At 44.4% G+C, this 17,440-nt stretch overlaps 2 protein-coding genes across 3 annotated transcripts; one reads left to right on the top strand and one right to left on the bottom strand.

Moving 5' to 3' along the window:
• Positions 1-484: 484 nt before the first annotated feature.
• gdap1l1 (ganglioside induced differentiation associated protein 1-like 1) lies at positions 485-10,922 on the top strand. The gene is made up of 6 exons (XM_068342675.1): positions 485-664; positions 2,120-2,312; positions 7,023-7,196; positions 8,370-8,464; positions 9,687-9,801; positions 9,886-10,922. The coding sequence occupies exons 1-6, from the start codon at positions 485-487 to the stop codon at positions 10,227-10,229; spliced, it is 1,101 nt and encodes a 366-aa protein (XP_068198776.1). The 3' UTR covers positions 10,230-10,922.
• A 486-nt stretch (positions 10,923-11,408) lies between these two features.
• fitm2 (fat storage inducing transmembrane protein 2) lies at positions 11,409-17,120 on the bottom strand. Of its 2 annotated transcripts, none has more exons than XM_068332358.1 (2): positions 17,001-17,116; positions 11,409-14,546 (listed from the first exon to the last, which is right to left on the bottom strand). In XM_068332358.1, the coding sequence occupies exons 1-2, from the start codon at positions 17,102-17,104 to the stop codon at positions 13,943-13,945; spliced, it is 708 nt and encodes a 235-aa protein (XP_068188459.1). In that variant the 5' UTR covers positions 17,105-17,116; the 3' UTR covers positions 11,409-13,942. The 2 variants fall into 2 exon arrangements, with proteins under 2 accessions (XP_068188459.1, XP_068188451.1); XM_068332350.1 differs by having other exon boundaries at positions 11,412-14,546; positions 16,932-17,120.
• Positions 17,121-17,440: the final 320 nt, after the last annotated feature.

A 17,440-nucleotide genomic window follows, 5' to 3' on the forward strand; every position in this document is an offset into this window, starting at 1 on the left:
CATGTCGGGCTTGAATATTTTATTTTAAATTTCTTACACTGTTTATTCTAACCCTGGCGCACGCCCAGGATTCGCCAGCAGCCGCGTCCTTACTGGGATCCGGTTGACCTTCCGTCGGCGCGCCACCGCGCATGTTTGTGCGTAAGCTCGTCATGTGATGAAACGCGGTGCCCCGCTGTAGGTGCAGTAGTGATGTGGGGTAGATAAATAGTTGCGTGCGGATTGGGATCATTTAAAATCTCTCTTTCCGTTTGGAAGACAACAAAACCTGAGCGACGGAGCGGAACGGAGCGGAGCGCGATGACGCGGAGTTGGAGCAGGAGCTGATTCTCTTTCTCGCTCTCTCTCTCGCTCTCTCTCTTTCTCTCTCTCTCTCTCTCTCTCTCTCACACTCTCTCTCTCTCTCTCTCATTCACTCTCTCTCTCTCCCTCCCTCTTCTCTCCCTCCTCTCTCCTCTCCTCCACACGCACAAAACGCTCTGTCATGGCGTCTTCCAACCATGTTACCCCCACCAACTGTAGCTGGTGGCCCATCTCAGCCATGGATGAAGACGATAAGATCACAGACGGGGAGGAGTGCGAAGAACCGACGGCAGAGTCCAAACCCTACAATAAAGACAGGCTCGTTTTGTACCACTGGACGCAGTCTTTCGCCTCCCAGAAGGTAAAAACAAGAGCTGAGCTTGAAAATGGAGGTGGCCTCACGCATCTTTGCATGGCATGATGCTACAGCGCAGAGCTCCCTGTGTTTGTTTGTCCTGATCATGTTTTGTTGTGCATGTTTATTCCTGCACACACCTCCGGATTTTGATGCAACATCTCCAGTCTGGGGTGTTTGGGAAGATGCTGCAGCGTGGCTCCGGTGTTCCTAGACATGCAGCTGGGTTTATGGTCAATGTTCTGCTGTCTTTCATCCACCACTGCTAAATCACCCCTCACTTCCCATCAGTGACCCCCCCCCTTTACTGACAGCTGGTAACCGTGGTTACGAGTGTGTTCTGACAGGTAACATACTGAATAATAGATTGGAATGATGTGCAAAACAAACCAAAGGCCATCTCCCCCCTTCTGGAGGTGAACCCCTTCCATCTGGTGTCCCTATGAAATCAGCTGTGCCTTGTGAATCAAATAATCACGTGTGGTAGTTAAATAAATATTTTATCAAGCTTTTCAAAGCAGACATGATGAATTAAAAGGAAGTACAAGGGTGTGTGAGGATTTTAAAGGAGCATTCCACCGATAACAAATAACCTCCTGCTCCATATAGACGACAACGGCGCCACAGCGAAGACACTTCAATGGAGGAAACAATGGAAGCACATCTGGCATCACAAAGTGGCTCCTGCATCAGACCCACGTTTACAATCGGGTAGCAATCATATTTTAGCATCCCGGACGCTACATCCTTCACTTTGAGCTCTCATCTTTTTCTGTTACTGTTCTCCTGCTAAATGCTGCTATCTGCTATTAAATCTACTCGCTGTCAGTCGCACAAATACGACATCATTAAAAGGTCACACCTCCATCGTCTCACCTCATCAGCTTGTTCCATTCATACAGACACGGATTCAGCTCTGTCGCTGCCTCCAGCCCCGGTTTGATGAATGAATTAATACATTCACAGCTTGAGCTTCATACTTCCGCACACGGTTCCTGTAGTGCTGCATGTTTTCCATAGAAGCCCCAGCACTCAGTGAACTTCAGACCTCCTTCTGACTGTTGAGAGACAACCTTGAGTTAAATCTCATTTCTAGCCACAAGCTGCTGACTGTGCTGCTCGTCTCTCAGAGGAGGTCAACTACAGACTCGCTGTCGTGACCGTCACCTCGACACCAACGCTGGAGAAGTTGAAGCTGCTTTTGTGTGGCCAATAAACAGACGGGAAAAATCTGAAGAACGACAGCCACAGATTTCTGTACAGCAGTCGTCGTTATATTTATTTGTTAAATGATGTATTACGTTTGTCGTTATGCAAGATGAATCTTTAAAAAGCATTTTGAGGGGGGGCTTTTATGGGATTAAGATGCCGAGAGCCAGAATATTTCGTGCTTTTATAGAAGACAAATGTTCCTACATGACTGATGTTTTCAGGCCTGGTCATCTTGTGTTTTCACTGCAGGTACGTCTAGTCATTAATGAGAAGGGTCTGGTCTGCGAGGAGCGAGACGTCAGTTTGCCGCTGCAGGAGCACAAGGAGCCCTGGTTCATGAGGCTGAACCTGGGTGAGGAGGTGCCTGTCTTCCTTCACGGCGACACCATCATCAGCGACTACAACCAGATTATCGATTACCTGGAGAAAAACTTTGTGGGAGGTACGGCTCTTCACTTCTCTTTAAACATTAGTTTTAAAGTAGAATTTTAAAAAGTTGCCGTTGAACCAGATCACAAACAAAATAATTTTTTTTAAAATTTCTTTAAATTTTATACACTGTTATAATCCCCGAAGGGAAATTAAGAATGCATACTCTAGTATGTTAACCAATCACATATTAGTGTGCAATACAACACAACCACACACAAGGGGGCCTGTAAGCATGCAATGGGAGGTAGAGTGGCGGGCAGCCCTTTTGTGGAGTGCCCAAATGAGCAGCTTGTGAGGGGGACAGTGCCTTGCTCAAGGGCGCCTTGACAGTGCTCCGGAGGTGAGCTGACACCTCCCATTGTGAGCTAACGCTCCGGGTGTGAGCTGACAGTATCACTAAGATATTAGAATACAAACATGTCACATGCAATCAAAAACAAACTGTTGAATTCAGTGGGGGATTTTTAATATTGTCACAGAATTCCAACCTGATGGTGTCTCAAATCATTTTGTCTGAATTTCTGATGGTCTAGAATGCAGCAGTGATTGTTAGCATCATTAGCACAAGAGATTTGAACCTCAGGTCAGTTAGCTATCCTGGCTAACATGGATGCAGTAGTTGATGGTTTTTTTGCCTGGTTTACAGAAAACATTCAGCTGCATGCTGCTAGATTGTGATGCTGAGGTAGCAAAGACATTTTGGAAGCTGGTGGAGGCCATCTGTCGTCCTGAAGGGTGTGTCGGTGTGCTGTGAAGTCTCTGCAACAATATCTTTGCACCAATGTCACCGAGATGAAGTCCTCAAATTCAATTAGTCGAAATGGGAGCAAACCCTTCGGGGACGTTTGTGGCAGTCGTCAAGGAGACGCAGATGTTAACCAAAATGATTAAATCATCATGTGTCATGAGAGGAAGTCAACGTGAGGACGTGTCCTGTTGTCTGTGTGTGTTGTGTTATAATATATGACATTCATCGACTGATGCATCATGCTGTTACATAATGACCCAGGAGCCTGGAACCAGGAAACGCCTGAGGGATCAGCTGATAACTGGAGAACTCCCCTGTGTTGGTTTAGTTTTAGGCCACTTATCTGGAGCAGAGATGCTTGGATCTGTTTCAAGGCTTATTCAGCAATAAAAACAAGAAGAGGCGTTCAGATCATCTTTTTAAGAGCGTGTATCGGGCAGGTAAATGCGTGGAGCAGCACAGGGAACTGAACGCAACCTTGACAGATAAAGAATCGGCTCAGAGGAAGGTTTTTTTGTTGTTGCTGTTGGAGCTGGTCGTGGTTTTGGACCGAGGTCGATCTGCTGGTTTACAGTCACTTCTTTTCTCTGTATGTGGATTCATAATGAGTGCTGGTGGCATGATGAGAAGAGGTAATTTCCCTGATGGAACCTCCTTAAAGGATCAATAAAGTTCAACTCTACTCTCTCTACTCCCTAAGTCTGCCCTCTCCATGCCCAATCCCAAAGACCCCTACCCTTGGTCCTGCCCCTCTTTATAGGGTTGTGTGTCCGATTTCTCAAGAGGATACAGGGGTTATCTAACCGTCCAGGAAGTGTTTTCAGACTAAGACTCCAGAGGGGTGCAAGAAAAATCCCAGATTGCTTTGCAAACAGAGGCAGCGTAAATGAAAGATGGCTGCCGGTCTGGTACAAGAAGTGAATAAATGTTAATGCTCAGAGATTTCTGTTAAGTATTTATTCCTGTTTGTTCCGGTGGCACGGTGGTGCAGTGGTTAGCGCTGCTGCCTCACAACACGGCGGACCCGGGTTCGATTCCCGCTCTGTGCGGAGTTCGCATGCTCTCCCCGTGTCTGCGTGGGTTCTCTCCGGGTTCTCCGGCTTCCTCCCACCTCCAAAAGCATGCGCTTCAGGTTAATTGGCCAGTCCCAAATTGACCATAGGAGTGAGTGTGTGTGTGACTGTATGTTTGTTTGTATGTGGCTCCGCGGTACACTGGCGTCGTGCCCGGAGTGTCCCCCGCCTCACGCCCTGAGACTGCCAGGATAGGCACTGGCTACCCCGCGACCTGCGTTAGCGGATTAAGTGGGTTGGAAAATGAATGAATGAATGAATGTTCCAGTACGACTGTTCCTCACCTGCCTGCTTTATGATTGGCTGCTGTTACACCTGTCCCCCTTTTTTCTGGTTGGATCTCCTTGTTTAGCCCCAGGTGTATTTTGTTTTCTCTCATACCTTCTCTATACAGTCTATGTGTTGGTTGTAGCTGCATTACAAAGAGAAGGTGTAGAATTTCTGCTGAAATCTGCTGCACACTTGGTGCATACTACATGCTACAGGTTGCTGAAATGTTTCTCAGATATTCCTTTCTCTTATTTTAGCCATTTTAGCCATGCATCTCCAATCTGTTAGGATAAGCAACCCACATCCATCCATCCAAACAAAAATGTATCGCCTCTCTTTCTCAGCCACGGAACCTGTGCAGTTTGTAGACGGGTCAAATTAAAAAATCAGAACTGTTAATTCTCTAATACGCTTTGAACATTAAGTTGTTGTTGTCATGGATTCAGTTGCTTAGGTAATGTTTTCATCATAGTGTTACAGCAGACAATCTAGATAGCATGACCCAGTCTGCATGCTGGTCCTGATACTGATTACTCAGCATTCTGGAGCTGTGCCAGGTGGCTCCGCCTTCCACAACCCTCTCTGTACAATCGAAGCAGACGGCCGATTGCCTCTCTGTCAGAGATGCCTTGTCTGTCTTTGACTGATGGCGAACTGATGGCAAAAGCCCTGTTTAAACCATCCCTTCCTTAAAACCGGACATTCAGTTGAACGCCGTCCCTCCACCAGTGAAGCACGTGGCCCAAAACACTGCGTGAAACGTAGAAGCTGGTCCCTTCAGAAACATTTTCTCACAGAATTTATCTGTAGCCAACAACATTAAAACTCAAGACGTTTAGAATGAAGGCTAGAGGTTACATCAGATGTCTGACCTCTGATTCTGATATTTCATTGGGCCTAACCTAATCCAGGATTTTATGTCTCGAAATTCAGCTTCTTCTTTTCCTTTCTGCTTTTTCCTTCAGGGGTCGCCACAGCGAATCAATTGCCTCCATCTAACCCTGTTTTCTGGATCCTCTTCTCTCACAACAACTATCTTCATGTCCTCTCTCACTACATCCATAAACCTCCTCTTTGGTCTTATTCTAGGCCTCCTGAATGGCAGCATCCTTCTACCAATATATTCACTATCTCTCCTCTGGACATGTCCAAACCATCTCAGTCTGGCCTCTCTGACTTTATCTCCAAAACGTCTAACATGTTCTCATTCTTGATCCTATCCTTCCTGGTCACTCCATCTCTGCTACCTCCAGCTCTGTCTCCTGTCTTTTCCTCAGTAACACTGTCTCTAGACCAAACAACATCGCTGGTCTCACCACAGTTTTGTACACCTTTCCCTTCATTTTAGCTGAAACTCTTCTATCACACATCACACCTGACACTTTTCTCCACCCGTACCATCCTGCCTGTACACGCTTCTTCACCTCTTTTCCACACTCTCCATTGCTCTGGACTGTTGACCCTAAGTACTTAAAATCCTCCACCTTCTTGATCTCTTCTCCCTGTAACCTCACTCTTCCACTTGGGTCCCTCTCATTCACACACATGTACTCTGTCTTACTGCGGCTAACCTTCCTTCCTCTCCTTTCCAGGACAAACTTCCACCTCTCTAGTTTCTTCTCCACCTGTTCCCTGCTCTCACTGCATATCACAATGTCATCTGCAAACATCATAGTCCATGGGGATTCCTGTCTAACCTTGTCTGTCAGCCTGTCCATCACCATAGCGAACAAGAAGGGTTCAGAGCTGATCCCTGATACAGTCCCACCTCCACCTTGAACTCCTCTGTCACACCTACAGGACACCTCACCACTGTCTTACAGTCCTCATACATGTCCTGCACTGCTCTAACATACTTCTCTGCCACTCCAGACTTCCTCATACAATACCACAGTTCCTACAAAAACACAATGCAGCTCTGTCTGGCCTTCTCTGTACTTCTCTATCAACATCCTCAACGCAAATACTGCATCTGTAGTACTCTTTTTTGGCATGAAACCATACTGCTGCTCACAAATGCTCACTTCTGCCCTTAGTCTAGCTTCCACTACTCTTTCCCATAACTTCATTGTATGGCTCATCAGCTTTATTCCTCTGTAGTTGCCACAACTCTGCACATCTCCCTTGTTTTAAAAATGGGCACCAGCACACTTCTCCTCCATTCCTCAGGCATCTTCTCACTATCTAAGATCCTGTTGAACAACCCAGTCAGAAACTCTACTGCCACCTCTCCTAGACACTTCCGAACCTCTACAGATATATCATCAGGACTGACTGCCTTTCCAGTCATCCTCTTCAATGTCCTCCTCACTTCATCCTGACTAATCTTTGCTACTTTGCTACTGCAGCAGTCATCTCTTCTAGTCTTCGTTCTCTCTCATTTTCCACGTTCATTGTTTTAGTTTATCTCGACTGAATTTTATTTCATAGGGTTCAATCGTGTTTTTCCTCTTTCTCAACATGCAAGGGATGTTATCAGTTACCTGGTAAAGTGGTTACCTATTTACATGGTGTTTTTAATAGGATCAGCTGCTAAGAAATGTCAGGTGCTGAAAATGTCATGGAACTCGAGATGCGGTTCTGAACCACATTTAACTGTCTCTGTGTTTGGTTCTTAACGTTCTTGTAGAAACGATTTCGCAGCTGATTCCCGATGCAGACTCGCCTCTCCACGAGCGCGTGCAGCAGTACCGCCAACTGCTGGATGGTTTACCCATGGACGCTTACACCCACGGTTGTATCCTCCATCCAGAGCTCACCACCGACTCCATGATCCCAAAGTACGCCACTGCAGAAATACGAAGTAAGTGAAGCCAGGTGGTCTCATAGCACAGCCATCATTGCTCATCATTCTTCATGACTCACAAGGATGCAGCGGATTTGTTCTGGAAATCTAGAACAAGTCTAGCATCTGGACTCCAGATGCTAGCTACTCAAGCTAATCAGGCAACATGTTTTTTTAGCCTGTTAGCATGCTGCTGATAAAAAATTATCAGCAGCAGATGACTGTAGATGTAGATTGAGAAGATGTGACTCTTTTGTTTTTTCTTTAATAATATAGATAATAGAAATAGAATGCAACATTGGGACATCCTCAATCTGAACATTTATGAGCTCTTGAGGCTGAATGAGCTTCAATTTTGACTTTCCTCCTGCAGCAGAAACAACAAACAAAAGCTCTTCATCTTCCATGCTTCTTTTTCATTATTACTGGCAGACATTTCCTTTCTTTATGTTTGAAGGCCTGTTTAGCACATTGTGTAATTTAATGCTATTCAATACCAAAAATCCCTTAGCACAGCACACAGTGGTGCCAGATTTATGCACCCCAACAGCTGATACCAGGCGTCTCAGTCTGAACTGTGGTGCTCTTTAAATCAGGTGATGGCTGCTCCACACTGCAGTAGAATTTGGTATCAATGGAAAGAATGTGCTTCTGTGAAATGTTCATGAAGAACATCACAGACGTTTGCTTTCTAAGGAAAACTTTGTTGCTCTAGAGTTAAAATCTTCACTAAGTCGGGTCGAATTTGACTTGTGTTGTTTATATAAAGATGCTCTTAAGGGCGAAAATTATATTCGGTGCATTTACTTGTAGTACAGTCGCACCCGTTCTGGGCTCATTATTGTGACGGAAAATGTCACAATATGGTTTTTAATCCATCCAACCGCAGTTGAGTTAGAAGATGAATCAGGATCAGTTCTTTGTTGTTTTTGGCATTCGTCCTTTGGAAATTGTAAGAAATTTACAATTAATTATTCTGTCACACTTTGGGCTCAGCCAGTCACAATCTGTTTGTGTGTGTGTGTGTGTGTGTGTGTGTGTGTGTGTGTGTGTGTGTGTGTGTGTGTGTGTGTGTGTGTGTGTGTGTGTGTGTGTGTGTGTGTGTGTGTGTGTGTGTGTGTGTACACGTGTGTGTGTGTGTGTGTGTGTGTGTGTGCTTGCGTACGTGTGTGCGTGTGTGTGCGTGTTCAGGACACTTGGCCAACGCTGCAACGGAGTTGATGAAGTTGGACCATGAGGAGCCTCAGTTGACAGAACCGTACCTGTCCAAGCAGAAGAAGCTCATGGTTAGGTCAATAAAAACTATTGATCTATTTGCTTTCCTCATTATTTTTCAGTGTTTTGTAAAAGACAGGAATGGAAACATCACTTTGTCTATGGTTTAAAAGAAACCTAAATAAGTTCGTATAAAGGAACAAATCATTTGCATTCATTGGAACAGATTAATTTGCAGAGCTATAATCTGGACAGCTCCTTTTGATTATTTCCCTCCTTGCTGTTTTGCTGTAATGTTCTGACAAACGATATTTAATTTTCAATCATCCTCCAGCAGATAATTGGGTTTGCAGGTTTGCAGTTGAAGATAATTTTATTCTGAGCAATCTTCATCGGTCTGCTCCTCTTATGAGCTCCACCACGCTGTAACTTTGACCCAAATATACTTTAAATCCCCTGAAGGAAATGTTCAAGTGATTCTTTGACAAAAATTCATATGATGATACCTAGTTTTTGTTTTTTTGAGTGGCTTTGGATTAAATTTGGTACAAATCTTCAGGATCATTACATCCCGCGAAGTGGTAATGTATTGTAATTGTCAGTGTTTTTCTGTTCGTCCGTCCGTCCGTCTGTCCACCAAATATCTTAAAAACCTGTTGCAGATAGAAAGATGAATGAAAAAGAACAATCCTCGGGCGGCAAAGGAGATGAAAATGAGATGATGACCTTGACTTTGAGAAAACTAGGTCAAGATCAAATTTCAACTTTTGCACATATCTCAAGAACCGGATAAGACAGAAAAACGAAACAAAAGGCGTTATATTCAGGGAGGCAAGGGGATGAAAATTAGATCACAACCTTGACCTTGAATAACTAGGTCAAGGTCAAATTTCCACTTTTACACCTTTTTAGGTACATATCTCTGAAACCTGATGAGATATAATCACAAAAAAAGCAACGTTTTCGGGAAGTCAGACGCACAAACATGTGATGATGACCTTCATCTTTGGAAAGCTAGGTCAATGTCATTCTCTACAGTACAATATATAATTCATTGCTATGACCATTATGAAAGTAGGTCAAAGTTAAATTTTGTATTCAGTGTTGTCGCGAGATATTGCAGTCTCTGACTGCCTTGTTTAGGTTTTCACTGATGGGTGTGCACTAATCAGGACTGATCTTATAGATTCACTCTCATCCTCAACATCTGCACTTAAAATAAAAAAATGATTAGAACTTGGATACGCCCGCATGAACTTGAACATCAACTGATTGTTTTTAAATGATTATCAGGCAAAAATCTTGGACCACGACAACGTGAACTACCTGAAGAAAATTCTTGGGGAGTTAGCCATGGTTCTAGATCAAGTAGAGGCCGAACTGGAAAAAAGAAAACTAGAGTATCAAGGTATGTCCCAGCATGGTTGTCTGCCATTAAAGCATCGAAAGCAATCTTTCCAGTGTCTTTTTGACATCTTATGTTCCTTTGCAGGTCAGAAGTTTGAGTTGTGGCTATGTGGACCTGAATTTACACTAGCTGACGTCTGCCTCGGAGCCTTGTTGCACAGGCTCAAGTTCTTGGGACTTTCTAAGAAATACTGGGAGGACGGCAGCCGACCCAACCTGCAGACCTTTTTTGTGCGTGTGCAAAAACGCTACGCTTTCCGCAAGGTCTTGGGCGACATCCACACGACCCTCCTGTCGGCGGTCCTACCCAATGCCTTCCGGATGGTAAAGAAGAAGCCGCCGTCTTTCTTTGGGGCCTCTTTTCTGATGGGCTCACTGGGAGGGATGGGCTACTTTGCCTACTGGTTTTTAAAAAAGAAATATATGTAGTGAATGCCCTCTTGTTGTGTTTAATGTCTGTGTATTTGTGTGACGTTTCAACTTTTCTGTAATGTTTTATGACTGCAGGAAAACATAACAGATCTATATAGAGAACACTATTACTTACCTGGGTGAACAAAGAATATTAAAACATTCCATAATAAGAAATTCTCGACAGCACATTTTCTGGTGATCAAAGCCTTCATCGACCTTAATTTGCAACTTTTCGCTCTTGTGTCGACGAGTCGTGGTTTAACTTTTGTTGGAGGCATGTATCAGGTCCACCTATACCGAAAACTTCAAATAGACACCCAGACAAAATGTAAAACACAGTAACACCAACTGGGGTTGAATGACCCTCGCATGCCACTATTATAGTCAGTACTCATAGTCTCTCTCCATCTGTCTAAGGTTTAACCAATAAAACCACGGGAAAAGTACATGACGAATACTCCGATGAGCGCTGTACAGCCGGAAACTGCCACGTAAAACGGTGAAATGGTGGAGGCAACGTTAAAGGGAACAATCCGGCATTTTTTTAGGAATAAATTTTGTTCATTTTGTGCTGCCATTTGATGTTTTCATCTGTGCAGTAAAATAAAGCTGCAGTCAGGAGCTTCAGCTTAGCTTAGCATAAAGACTGAAAACAGCTGAATATTACGAACACCTCAACAAACACCTCAAACATCTGATAAGTTCTTCTAAGGCACATTAACAGGTCATTGATAATGTTTTTGCTTTGCACAAAAATGTAAATGTAAAAATGACTATCTATGGTTTTACATTTTTACCTGCAGAGCCACCTTTGGGTAGAGATAACCTAACATTTCTGAGCCACAGACATAGTGCTTGTCTTATTTTAATATTCAAATCACAGTGCAAATCTTATGATATTTGAAAAACTACACCTCCAAGTATTATTTCTTTGCACCATTCTGGAGGTAGCGATCATGTCTGTATACGACATACAGTATAAACCTAGTGCAAGCGGCCTCTTAGCATTACTTACTGGAAACAGAAGGCCTCAATTTGCACCAAGATCTTCTGACAGTATGTCATTATTTTTCAGAATAATATATTGGAATGAAAAAGCAAACGCTTTTTCATTTTTTTTTCCATTTTACTTCATTTCATAGAAATTAAGGGGAGAAACAAAGAAGGATTAGAGTGTTTTAATATTTCTTAAAAACCGTACTGTATTATGGTGGCTTTCATAGTCTCACCTATTCGATATGCTTCATGACTACACCAACAGTCATAAAACATCTGCGGCCATAGGATCCAGTGTCTTATAATGCATTATGACTACCTTTTCACACAACAATCCACTGCAGCAAGGCCGTCGCTACAGCTGATTGAAGGATTGCTTAGCCTTAGTGGAAATATACTCTCTACTGCGTGCTATTCCACTTTATAATGCTTCATGACTGTTGATGTTGCACATAAGGAAGCATTCCGAATGCCCCCATAGTACATTATATATAGTTGCAGAAAACTGTTAGATATTTCACAACAAATCTCCTTGTATTTATGCTAAGCTAACACTCTAGCATCGTATTCAACAGAACATGACATCTTCTTCCTTTGAAGCCTTCAGACAAAACACACAGAGAAACCGTCCTCAGAGGTAGTTTATTTAGAATCAAACAACACTCTGGTCCATTGTAACGGTGTCACAAAACCGGTAGGAAAATGGTAAATTCTGCATCTATGGCACAATCGTGTTTTAGTTTTAGGATGCACATTTCATTGCATGGGTACTTTCTTGTTGTGTAGGAATTTTGTGACAGGTGAAAGCCGATGTTGTTGCCCACAGGCAGAATTTATGATCGCTACTGAACGTTAGATCCACAGATTTCTAAATGTTCATAACCTTTGACCTGCACTGATGGTCCCTCAGCAATACTGAGTGGGAGAAAAAGATTTTACCGCGGCTCAGTTGTCGCCAACTCCTCCTGACAGATGCAATTGTTTCTACAGTTCTATTTATTTTTACGTCCCATTATTTCTGATTTTAATGAGTTCAGTAACAAGAGACGTAGAGGACTCTGTTGAAAGGTTTAAGGAGAATAATGAGGGGGTTTTCTTGTTGTTAATGGAATTTACTTTTCTCTCTACAAACTGTTCACCCTTCTTTCATCTTCATAATTGTGATCCAGAACCTACTCTGCTGGTTATATTCATTTTGGGACAGCGCTTTCTTTACGACTTCTTGTACTAACAAGACCGTAGAACCTTTAAATAGCATCGTGATCCATGTGTCCTGATTTCCTGCTGCAGACACGTCTGTGATGTTTAGCATCATGCTGCAGCTTCGGCAGATTGTGACGAACCAAAGACAGCGATCGATGCTCCTTTAATGGCAGCATGTCACATCTGACCCTAGATCTCGTTCTCATTCAGAACCTAGAAGCATAAAGGATGCAGTTCATGTTGTTATAAAAGATATGGAGAGCTTGACCTAAGTCCTCTGCATGGACAGAGGATTTAGACACTGAAGACAGTCATTGAACAGAGGTCATTTGTTGTCATAGTGGACCTGCATGGGCAGCGGTGACAGGACTCCAGTGTACAATTTTCTCCTAAGGTTTGATTATAAGACTCATTATTTATGTTGACTTTTCAATGCTCTGATATTTTGTTTATTCACAGCAGATGACAATAGCAGCCAATCATTGTGGGCTTGGTTCATTATGACCGCTTCTGACTGGAATCACTCGAGTGGTTTGGAATTCCCTGAGTGACTTGTGGCCATTATGTTTCACTATAGTATTTCTTATTTTTTTACTTTTTATTTTTTATATTTCTATATATGCATTTATTTATGGTGCTTTTTATTACAATGTTTGGTCATAAGCCTTAATTTGTTCAGTTGCCATCAATGATAAATAAATACTGAAAATGGAAATTCTGCTTTTTTTATTTCACCCAAACCCACTGGAGTCTTTTCACTGCATCTTAAACACATATTGGTTAAGCTTCCAAAATATTATTTTATTTGTTCCCAACAATAACAATTATTGGATGAGGCAGACATCACTTTATGGTATTCCAACCATGTCTTTGGAACCTGCTAGTTCTCTACGCGGATAGAAAATAAATATATTTTTTCTTAAAACAACTTCTTAAAACAGGCACAATATTTTCATGAAGACATTCTCACAGACGTCAGCAGATCATTCGTGTTGTGCTACAGCTGCAGAAGTACATTCAGTACTGTATTGATCTTTAAAACAATTTTATAGTGGTAATCAGTGCTCACCTGGCTGACATGCATCTACATTTCATTAGACATCAGCTTTAATGCACAAAATGTGTCTGGTGAAGGAAACACAGACTTCCTCTGTACCGTTCAACTGGCGTTGTAAACATTCTAGAGTTTTCCCACTGACATCTGAACCGAATAGAAGAGCTAAGAGAAATGGGGAGATGATGATGTAGCATGGGAAACATGAAGGCTGAAGGTGAGAGACAGAAGCCAGGCTTGCAGAGGAGCGTCTTGCTTTTATCTCAAATTACCATGAGTCATTTTGGGAACAGCAGCTGCCAAACATTATGGGAGAACTGCAAACCTGTTGTCCCACAGAAAATGACCTTTCTGTGAGCAGGGAATAACTTAAAATAGCTTATGATAGCATGGACATGTTGAACCTGGAAACAGACATCAACTCTAGTGTGTTGTTTGTAGCATTGCCACACTGGCCACGAGGCTGGACAGTAGTTTATTCTTCCTGTGCTTTTAGGTGGTGCTGAGGAGGGAGTCCTGGTGACAAAGGTTTTAGATACCAAACTCGATAAGTCAGAAACCATCCTAACAGGCCACAAACGGTCCCTACCAGTTTATGAGAAGGGTCGTGGAAGTACACAGACGTGCAAATAAACATCCACACCCAAATGACCAGCATCAGATGCAGAGCAACATACAGCAGCTTGAGGATCATTCTGGGCAGCGCAGAGAGATAAACAGTCTTCAGGGAGGCCATAGGTTCCGTTTCCTCCATGATAAACAGAGAGGCATAGGCCAGGATGAAGGAGTGTCCTGATATGTCGTAGCCGTGCCAGTGGAACCCGGCCTGCTTGCAGTCCTTTATGGACGTAAACTCCTCGTTGATGGCACCCATGGTGCGAGATTCAAAACACAAGCCGGTCACGCCCTCGATGTAGAAGAAAGTCGAGGTGCAGGCGTACCAGATCGCCGTGGCCACCACCAGAGACAGCATCCGCTGGATGAGGAAGGACACACTTCTGCCGAAGGAGGAGTTGGAAAGGAGGAGAAACGGCGTCAGCAACAACAGAGTCCACCCCCAGGCCAATTTCACAAAATACCTGCAAGAGAAACACAATAGTACAGCTAGCTGAGACAGTTTTCTGAGCATTACATGTCAACAAGTTGACATCTATGTTGCTAAAATTATTTTCAGGAGCAAATCAGCTGATCATTTTCTTGATGAATCATTCTTTTGTCTTTAAATAATGTAAAACACCCCCTCCCTGGCCCAGTTTCAACTCTTCCAATGTCTTTGATGTCCATCCATCCATCCATCCATCCATCCATCCATCCATCTTCCACCGCTTATCCGTAGTCGGGTCGCGGGGGCAGAAGCTTCAACAGGGAGCCCCAAACTTCCCTTTCCCCAGCCACATCCACCAGCTCTGACTGGGGGATCCCAAGGCGTTCCCAGGCCAGTGTTGAGATATAATCCCTCCACCTGGTCCTGGGTCTGCCCCGAGGTCTCCTCCCAGCTGGACGTGCCAGAAACACCTCCCTAGGGAGGCACCCCGGAGGCATCCGCACCAGATGCCCAGTCCATCTCAACAGACTCCTTTCCATGCAAAAGAGCAGCGGCTCTACTCTGAGCCCCTCGCAAACAGCAGTGTTTCTCACCTTATCTCTAAGGGAGACACCAGCTATCCGCCTGAGAAAGCCCATTTCAGCCGCTTGTATCCGCGATCTCGTCCTTTCGGTCATGACCCATCGCCCATGACCATAGGTGAGGGTAGGAACGAAGATTGAACGGCAGATGGAGAGCTTTGCCTCTCAGCTTAGCTCCCTCTTTGTGACAACAATACCATTCCTGCTGCCCCAATTGTCCGTCCAGTCTCACGCTCCATTGTTCCCTCACTCGTGAACAGGACCCCAAGATACTTAAACTCCTTCACTTGTGGAAGGACCTCATTCCCCACTCGGAAAAGGCAGTCCACCGGTTTCCTGCTGAGGACCATGGCCTCAGATTTGGAGGTGCTAATCCTCATCCCCGCCGCTTCACACTCGGCTGCAGGTGAGTGCTGCAGGTCACAGGCTGATGACTCGAACAGGACCACATCATCTACAAAAAACAGCGATGCAATCCTCAGGCCACCAAACTGTAACCCCTCCTCACTGTGACTACACCTCGATATCCTGTCCATGAAAATCACGAACAGAATTGGTGATAAAACGCAGCCCTAGTGAAGGCCAACAGCTACTCGGAACAAGTCCGACTTACTGCCGAGAACCCGAATGCAGCTCTCACTTTGGGCGTACAGGGGTTGGATGGCCCTGAGGAGAGGCCCCCTCACCCCATACTCCCGCAGTACCTCCCACAGTGTATCCATGAGGACCCGATCGTACGCCTTCTCCAAGTCTACAAAACACATGTAGACTGTATGGGCATACTCCCAAGCCCCCTCTAGGATCCTTGCACGAGTAAAGAGCTGGTCCGTTGTTCCACGACCAGGACGGAACCCACATTGTTCCTCCTCAATCTGAGGTTCGACAACCGGTCGGACCCTCCTTTCCAGCACCTTGGAGTAAACTTTCCCACGGAGGCTGAGGAGTTTGATGCCCCTGTAGTTGGCACACACCCTCTGGTCCCCCTTTTTAAAAAGAGGAACCACCACCCCAGTCTGCCACCCTTTCAGCACTGTCCCAGACTTCCACGTAATGTTAAAGAGGCAGGTCATCCATGACAGCCCCTCAACACCCAGAGCCTTCAGCATTTCCGGGCGAATCTCATCAACACCCGGGGTTTTTCCACCGTGAAGTTGTTTTAACTACCTCGGTGACTTCGCCCCGAGAGATTGACTCGAATCCCCCACCATCCTCCAGCTCTGCCTTTGCAACAGAGGACGGGTCAGTTGGGGTAGTTGGATTCAGGAGTTCCTCAAAGTGTTCCTGCCACCGACCAACAACCTCCTCAGTGGAGGTCAACAGTGTCCCATCCTTGCCGTAAACAGCTTGGATGGTCCTCCGTTTCCCCCTCCTGACAGCACCAGAACAACTTTGGTGGCGTCCGATAGTCCTTCTCCATGGCCTCGAATTCCTCCCACACCCTCTGTTTTGCCTCCATCACATGTCTGTGATGTGATAAATTTATTTTTTAACCTACATTAATTCAGCTTTGCTAATCTCACAACACAACGCTGAATTTCTCAACAAATACTGGTGTTACGTCACCAGCAGGTTCCTTCACAATCGTCTCTGACGTTGGCATCGACGCAGCCACAAGGGAGCGCTGAACGATCAAGAGCTTCAGACACGAAAATGACGGTAAGAGATGTCATAATATATGTGGTGAATAAAAGCAACAGAACGAACAAAAACACGGACGGAATAAACGCAAAGACTCCGTTAATGTTGTTGAAAATAAATTAGCTATCATTGACGAATACGCGCTTGAAGCTAACTTCGCTATGCTGGCGCCGGCTAGCAAACATGTTAGCATTGCTTACACATTCAGGAAAGTTTTGCTGTTGCTGAAACATGTCTGTGGGACGACATCCAGCTCTTTCACAACTGACCCCACGATTGTGATCAGTAAAAGAATCCAGTGGAGGTAGTGACGGGCGGCTGGTGCCCTCCTCAGTGTCACCAAGTTGTCTACAATGACATCCACCGCTGCCATGTTGTCACGACCGGCCGCTCACTGGTGACGTCACTAAGGCTAAACCAACAGATCTCTGCACAAGTGGTTCTTTTCTTCTTCGTGTCCTTTTTCAGGTTCCGCCTCCTTACTGCCACTTAGTGTAGGGAGTATGGTACTGCAGTTACACAGATTATGTCGCTCAGGAAATTCTCAAGATCACGTTTTCCAAAAGAAAATGAAAATTGAAAAGGCGTCTGTGTCGTAAATATAACAACAGTTCTAGACAATTCATAAAACATTCTGCTGGGATAACTGATATTTCTTTGAATGTACAGACAATACAACTTTCAAGACTGTATAAAATATTTTAAAGTA

This window comes from Antennarius striatus, chromosome 2, assembly GCF_040054535.1.
Source record: "Antennarius striatus isolate MH-2024 chromosome 2, ASM4005453v1, whole genome shotgun sequence".
Classification (NCBI taxonomy): domain Eukaryota; kingdom Metazoa; phylum Chordata; class Actinopteri; order Lophiiformes; family Antennariidae; genus Antennarius; species Antennarius striatus.